This window comes from Stegastes partitus, unplaced genomic scaffold (genome assembly GCF_000690725.1).
Source record: "Stegastes partitus isolate 25-593 unplaced genomic scaffold, Stegastes_partitus-1.0.2 Scaffold510, whole genome shotgun sequence".
Classification (NCBI taxonomy): Eukaryota; Metazoa; Chordata; class Actinopteri; family Pomacentridae; genus Stegastes; species Stegastes partitus.
The window spans coordinates 1-8,241 of NW_007578241.1; the positions used below are offsets into that span (position 1 = coordinate 1).

General features: G+C 44.3%; 1 protein-coding gene across 1 annotated transcript in view; it reads left to right on the forward strand.

The window, feature by feature from the left end:
• The first annotated feature begins 1,685 nt into the window (after positions 1–1,685).
• LOC103361526 (DNA (cytosine-5)-methyltransferase 3B-like) overlaps positions 1,686–8,241 on the forward strand; it is a 59,365-nt gene continuing 52,809 nt past the window's right edge. Inside the window, exon 1 of the mRNA XM_008287629.1 lies at positions 1,686–1,788. Coding sequence (XP_008285851.1) covers positions 1,729–1,788 — 60 coding nt within the window. The 5' untranslated portion in view covers positions 1,686–1,728. The remainder of the gene's footprint in view (positions 1,789–8,241) is intronic.

Sequence of the window (8,241 nt, forward strand, 5' to 3'; positions counted from 1 at the left end):
AAAAGAAGCATAAACGACACTGAAAGACGAAAAAATATACAAAAGAAGCACAAAAGACGCAAAAATGACAATGAAAGATGCAAAAATTATACTAAAGAATAGAAAGAACAATGATTTCTGGGCGTTTCTTGCGTTGGTCTCCTGTTTCTTCACTGAGGTTCATGTTTCTCTGCAGCATCAAGTCCTGCAGCTCTGAGCAACCAGAACCACATGAAGGAGGAGGAGAGAGAACTCAGAGACGTCTTTGTTTAAGAGTGACACAGTGAGGATGACATGAAGAGGCAAAGATAGAAAGAAAAGATGCAAAAATAGCACAAAAATGAGACCAGAAGTACAAACATGACTGATGATACAGAACTATGTCCAAACAAGCAGCGGTGCTTTCTGTTCCCGTCTCATGTTCCTTCACTGAGGTTCATGTTTCAGCAGCTCTGAGGAACCAGAACCACATGAAAGAGGAGGAGAGAACTCAGAGACGTCTTCTGTCAGAATAAATCAGTTAGAATGATGCAAATCAGACTAAAGTTACGCTCAGAGATGCAAAAATGAAACTAAAAAATGACCCTAAAAGATGCAAATTGTCGTCTTTAGATGCTTTTCTTAAACTGAGACGCGTCAAATGAAGTGATTTTAATAAAACGTCTCCATTTCAAGCTCATATTTTACCGACGAAAGAGTGAATTCTGAAATAAAAACGCTGCTTTTTGGGGACGTTTGCTTAGCTTTTCCACTAAATTCCAGATATGAGGTGTTAAACCAAGAAGGGAACTAATTACAGCTCTGAGATATTAATGCTGGGACGAAGTGATGATGATGTGATGACAGTTTGAGTTTTTCTTTTTCTACCAAAAACTCCCTGAATTTCTGTCCAGTGGCCGTTTGGTTGCAGATGAGTCACTCACAGCTTCCTGGCAGCGCAGAAAAGTGCAGAATTTTTAGTTTTTTACAGAATACGGTTCAACCAAATGGTTTGTTTTTGGCATTTTTTGAAAACGAGACATGTAGAATAATGTGATTTTGGTAATAAATCATGATTTTAGGCTGAGATTTGGTCGGTTTTCACACAATTAGTTCCAGAACTCTTTAAAGATCTGACACTTCTTTCTGTTTTTGCAGATTCTGGTTGATAAATAGAGTAAGTTTTGCAAAGACAATGTGCTGTTTAACCCAAAACTCCGTGAACTTCTGTCCAGCGGCTGTTTGGTTGCAGATGAGTCACTCATGGCAGAAAAGTGCCGAATTTTTAGTTTTTTAGAGACTATGGTTCAACCAAATGGTTTGTTTTGTGGTATTTTTTAAAATGAGACGTGATTTTGTTAATAAATCCTGATTTTAGGCTGAGATTTGGTCGGTTTTCACACGATTAGTTCCAGAAGTCTTTAAAAATCGGACCGTTCTTTCAGTGTCTGGTTGATAAATGGAGTGAACCTGTAAAGACGACGTGCCGTTCAGACTGCTCGGCTGACGAAGCTCACTTTTTGTTTTTGAAACCTGCCGTTTCCGTCTGCTTTGGCTCGTCTCCCCGACACCCCCACATGACATTTGTTGTTAGTTTGCGAGCCAACCAGCAGAACTTTAAGTTCTGCCGCAGGTACAAAAGTTTAAAGGTGACGAGGAAACAGCTTTGGGTTTGTTTTCCAGCCTGCAGCGGTTTGCTGACGGCGTGTTTGTGTCTGCAGGTTTGAGAAGGAGTCGGGACAACCTCTGGACCAGTCGAGCGCCACAGCGATGCCTTCCAACAAATACTCGGCCGCCATCATGGAGGAGAGCAACAACATGACGGCCACGGTGAGTCACGCAAACACACACAGAGGCCACACAGCAGCGAGCTCATTAGCGTCCTCCTCGAGCGCCGTCCGGCCGGCTGGGCCTTAAAAGGCCGAGTGTGCCGATGCCAGAGCAGATGCCCGGGCAGCAGCGCCAGCGCGTCACACGAGGCTAATTGAGAATGCGTGTTGGCTGCGAGCGCGAGCGCCGCACAACGCGCCGACAGCTGCGTCCACGCCGGGCGGAAACGAGGAGCCGCGCAGGAGGACGGAGGCGGCGAGGAAAGGAAAGGACGGAGGCGGCGAAACCAAAGGAGGGGAAGGAGGATTCATTGTGGAGATTAGCCGAGCGGCACACTGGCGTCTTTATACGCTCAGAAAATGGATTCACTTCAAGTATTCGGAGGAGAAAGGACTCACATTTTCCTACTCGCGCGCACACACATGCACTCGTTGACACTCGAAGGGGCTCCGGTCGGCCGTTGCTCCTTCTTCCTCTTTTGTCGCTCTCGTATGTCACTCGGGCTGAAAGCCGGCTCGTTTTCACTCTTCCTTCTTTCTGTTTGCTGTTTGCTCGTCTCCACACAAACCCGAGTCGCTGCCACCTCGTCATGTGTGGGTCTGGAGGCATCGGCAGCTCTGACGCCGTTGTTAAAGGAGTTTCGTTGCATAAGAGTTGAGGAGACTGGTCCTGCAGCTTTGGGTTATCTCACAGAGATCGGTGTGATTTCTGTCAGCGACTCATTGTTCAGTTTTATGAAGTTTGAACGGGAAGTCGGCCTGACAGCTCCCAGAACCGCCGTCTCTGGATCCATGTAGCTCTGGAAGACTTTACAGTAGAAGCTTCATTCAAACTTTAAACAGGTCTCAAGGCTTTAAATGTGATTCTTTTAAATCTGTGTTTTAATATCTTTTGCGGTTTTTACGCAGTCGCAGTTTAGCTTTTATGAATTTTTTTTACTGCTGCTAAATTTTGACCAAATGCATTTTTTGACAAGTGTGTCGTTAACCTCGTCTCATTCTCACAGTTTCTCCTCCACATGAACACTTTATACATTAAATGTAGGTATTTCTGTCCTCTTCCACCCAGTGTGAGTCTCATTGCTGTAGGATTCATGGTTTCTTCATAAATCCCCTCAAAGCTCAGAGAGTCGACCAAAACTCTCATTGACTCCCATTATATCTGAGCTCTAAACTATGAAAACCAGAAACAGTGAGTCTCTCTAACCTGCCACCAAATCTGCATAAAAGACAGTCTGGACATGAAAATACATCAGAATGTTCACAACAAGATTCTGCTTCACACGCTGAAAGAATTTTTGTGATACGACTTCTAGTTTCTGAGCTGTGACGGTTTGTTGGAGGGTCTGCTGCTCTGCTCACTGCAGGAACCGGGGACTCGCTGCTGATTGGCTGATATATGCACTTTCAAAGTAAAAGCTCAGAGATGCTTATTTTGTTCCGAGTTTATTCTTTTGTAAACTGTATTCTCTGCAAAACAATTTGGCAGCGTTTTAAGCATTAGACCTGGGGTTTGTCGCCCTGCAAAGCCATTTTTAAGGTTCAGTATCTCCAGAAATTCAACCCTAACAGCCGTGAAATGTGACGAGAGCACAGACAGAACACGTCCCAGTAGATCCAAATGATTGAAAAGCACAAGCAGAAGCAAAAACTTTATAATAGTGGTCCTTCAAAATGGAAAAAACCCAATATGATGTGAATATGAAGATGGAGGATGCTTGTGTCAGATGATGTTCCGTAGATCAGCTGTAGCACCTGGTTGTTCCACCTCTACTCACTCAGACTACGGCTCATGGTGGCAGCAGAGAGCATTGTGGGAGTTTAGCAGCAACGGGACCATGACAGACTCTGAGGAGGTTCATGACCTCCGATCAGACGTTATGTATTTAGGATGAGCTGTTTCTTTTTATGCTGCATTGAATCACAGTTAGAATAGTTTCTAACAGACTCAAATGACTGAATATCTCCAGCAGACGCAACATTTTTGATTAATGGTTCTTCAAAATGGGAAAAAAGTGCAGAATTGCCAGATACATGTGGTCCTGGGGCACCACTGAGTTCCTGTAAGTGTGTATTTATGGATGTAGCCAGATTTCCTGCAAGAAATGCAGCCGTTGGTCGACATTTTACCAACAAGATGTGATGTGTGGTGTGACGAGACAGGTTCTATTTTTATTTTTTAGATATTTTGCAGTGAAGCCTCCAAAATGAGCTGAACATTGTCCAGAATGATTTAACCCTTTCGACACTATAGCCCGCTATACCGGGCCAGCATTACGACTCCCGTCCAACCCTGCAGCCCGGTATGGCAGCTCCGGGATCGTGGCTCCGGTATACGGCGACTTCCTGTCACAGTCATTCTGATTGGCTATCAGTGGGAATCCCCGCATGTATGTAACAAGAGATTCAGTGATGAAATAAATCATGCAAACGAAGCAAAATGACGTCGTTTGACCCCAGAAATCACCAGAAAACGGGATTTTCGCTGCCTCGTTTCAGAAATGTTTGTACGTTATCAGCTAATGACAGAACTTCTGCTGATGTCTCAGTTATAAGAACTGATGATTAACTGCATGCAGGGTTCTCACCGGTGTTCTAACAGAGTAACGCTGCTGCCTGAAGACATCACGCTGCAGATTGGGCCGATACGTTGTTTTCGAGGGTACGTGACGGAAAAATATTCAACAACAAGCGCCGGCTGAGTTTCATTACCGTTGTATTCACTAGCGTATTCGCTGCTAACCGTTAGCAGCATTCGCTAAGACCCCCCTCCCCGGTAATTATAACGTTTACCTTTACCTTATCACACCTGTATTTCACCTGTATGTGTACGACAAGAGTAAACTTCCAGATATATTAAACCGTCACCTTTGGCTGCTTTGGATTGATACCAGATGTGTAACGATGTGACGTCTACTGAAGAATTAATGAGCGATTAATCAAAACCATGTCTGATCATGAATTTATAGCAAAGTTACTGAGTGTTGAAGGGGTTAAAGTCTGTCTAAAATAATGAGTCTTATGGTTTCACAGTGTTCGGCTCTAAATGGTAACTTTGGTGATTATTTTTTTAAAAAAGTCAGCTTGGGTTTCCAACCAGACGGCAAGGTTTGGGGCTCTGAGGGTTACGAGACGAAGCAACATAAATCTGAAACATGAAGCGAGCGTGCACGTGCCTCGTGCACCGTGTCCGTTATACGAGTGTGTGTGTGTGTGTGTGTGTGTGTGTGTGGACATACGTCACACACATTCCTCTGTGAGCGACGCCGCTGCCCGAGGGCCTCCGACGTCGCTGTCAAAACTCCTCAGCGAGCCGCGAGCGATCAGAAACGCAGCTCGCCGGCTCACGTCGGACCTGGAACGGTGCAGAAACCCGTCGCCTGAGGGGCTTCAGGGCGGCGACGGTGTTGTTAACAAGCAGGCAGTGGTCGGTCTCAAAGCTGCGCCTCCGGTCAGTCAGAGCCTCATTCAGCTGTGACGCCACAAGTCTGGACAGAAAGGCGAGTTCACACAGCTGGAGCAGAAGCAGAGCGTGGATGTGTTGCTCTAACCTACTGTCCCCGTTATGGGCCGTTACGTAACCCCGAGACACATCGCATCAACTCTTTTTACTGTGAAATTCCAGCCGGGGAGTTTCTGACATGTGCAGCAGTTTGTTCTCCGGGTGCACGTGAACGCACATTCCTGAGGCGGAGACGAGAACGAAGAAGCTAGAAAACATGAAGCCAGGCGCACAGAGTTTAATTGATGCTCCTCACCGATGACTGACAGTCGATCCTGAGCTAGTTGTTCCATTATTCCACTTCATGGTGATGGAGATATTTAGTCCTGTCCTCAAAACATCTGCCGCGATGGCAGCGTAGCCACGTGGCTGAAGAAATACTGTCCAGAGACATTCATCGTCTCAGAAGTCTTTATCTCGGCGCCCGTTGCTAACCAACACACATTCATGCCTTAATTTCCGAAGGCTTTTTAAATGTTTAATGAAGGAAATGACTCATTAAATGACGTGTTTGCTGCTGTCACACAGCGTCGTAAAGAGAGAATTTGCAGCAGTATGCTAAGGATGCTAACGTTGGACTGTTTTATGTAGACTTTAGTCCTGTTCGATCGCTCTGGTTGGAGGTCATGAACCTCCTCAGAGTCTCTGTCATGGTCCCGTTGCTGCTAAACTCCCATAATGCTCTCTGCCACCATGAGCTGTAGTCTGTAGACGCCTCCTCTGGTCTCTACAGGATTAAACAGGAAGAGGCTCCACCTGGTGGAACAACCAGGTACTGCAGTTAAACTTAAAAAGTTGACGATAGCATCTTGACGCGTCTCCAAAATGTCTCAAAATTGGTCTAAAATCTTCAAAACTTGTTTACATTTTCTCGCAATTGAATTGTCCAAAAAAAAAAGACTCAAAAATGACTAAAGTTTTGTCTGAAATGACTTTAAACTCGTCCAAAATTATTCAAAGCTTGTCCAAAACACGTTGACACTTGCCAGCTAAACTCCCACAATGTTCTCCTGCTGCCTTCTCTGGTCTCTACAGTATTAAACAGTGAGAGGCTCCACCTGGTGGAACAACCAGGTACTGCAGCTGGTCTAACTTGCATTTTTTTCATCTTCTGCCATTTTGGTTAATATGTTTTTAATCGATGAGGTTATCAACAATAAATAATGATTAATTATTACCAGCCTTACACCTTCCTTGTTTGGTTTAAGCACTTTCATATAGAATTTTGTGTCAATTCAGAAAACGCTGTCGCTGCACCGTCTCAGATTTTGTTCATTTGTTAAATTTTATAAAATATTTGATCGAAAGTTTCATAATTACATGTTTTTAGACCTGCAGATTTTTGCACACGTTGATTCCGTTTTTTAATTTCAAACACGAATACTTTAAAGAAACTTTTGTTTTTCCGTTATTTTAATGATTTGCGGTGTTTAACTGAGTCACTGAGTTCTCGCTCCTTCTTCATGTTGTTCTGTTTCTACAGTAGACTTTGAAAAATGAGCCACGGTGGAGAAAAATGTGAAAAACATGAAACTGTTCAGGGCTTTCGTCAAAGCAACACGACTAGCAGTACCCGCGGTAATAGAACCCGTGGTAGCGAGGACGGTCGTAGTGTTTCTACTGTACAACAGACGAGGGTCAGAGCGAGGCGGGCGGAGACGAGGATCATTTGTGCTGCTTTAACGCTTCACTGGGCTCGTTCATGTCTGCCGGGAGGAGGAGGAGGGTGATGGATATCCAGGAAGGCAGCCTAATGGAGGATAATGATGGTGACGACGGTGGAGCGGCTACCTGGCCCACATCAAACCCCTACGCTCTGATCCCGTCCCAACCGAGACGCTCAAATCCAGAATTACCTGAGAGGAGAAAAGTAAAACATCACAGAGTTTTTGTGCTTTTTCTGTCTTGTGTCAATGCAAAAGCTTGTTGGATTGTTTTTTGTGCTGCTCAGCATTTACTCCCCAAAGCCTTTTGTTTCTTTCTCTTTTTTTTTTCCCCGTGAACTTCCAAGAGTTTTTTTTTTTTTTTTCCTTTTCTTGCATGTTTTACCAAAACGAGGCTGGTTGGATTTTGTGTGAACAGAAGGAGCGAGAGGGGAGCAGGAGAGGAGAAAAGATTTCAATAAAACGAGCTGAAAAGAGAAAGCAGGGGAGGAGGAGGCCACAAGAAAGTGGCCCTGAGGTGGACGGAGACGAGGGCCGGGAGGGTTTTGTGTCTGTGCAACAGTTCAAAATGAATTTTAAGTGATTTTTTTTAATGTTGATGCAAACAGTATAACTCAGTGTGCTCTTGTCAGGACTTCGCTGATCGCTCAGTGATTGCATTTGGGTTTGGATTTGAAGGTTGTGCGCTTCTTGGAAATATTTTTTTTCGTCTGCATGTGAAATAGAAAGCAGCTGGTTAGCGTAGCTTAGCATAAAGACTTTTAATAATTAGTATTTGTACCTCCACAGCAGTGATGTTTTTAGCTGAAGCATCGTGTTTTCAGGCTTTTCGTTCGTCCCATTCGGCCCAAAATTCACTTGGACTCGATGAAACTGATCAGATCACCTTGACCTTACTAGGCAGGTGTTGTGGCAGCAAATCTGGAATTTGTGCGTTAAATTAAACATAAATGTCTTCATGGGATAAAATAAAGAAGTGAGTGCATTTTAAATCCAAGAGGTCATCGTCACTGGGACGCTGTAAAGTTTTGCTTCTCGTCTTTACTCAACACAACTCAGACAGTGAGGACGGTAATGATGAAGCTTCAAGCGCTGTTAATTATTTAACCATGACAGAGACTCCTGTGATGTTTAATGAGCTTTAGTCCTACAGCTAATGTTGCTAAAATCTGCTGACATGCATCTTCTTCCTAATCAGATAAGTTCTGAGCAGCAATCAATCGAATATTAATTAACGTCTCTACGCACTTTGAAGTTTTGGTGCCAAAGCTTCACCAGAAAACAAGCG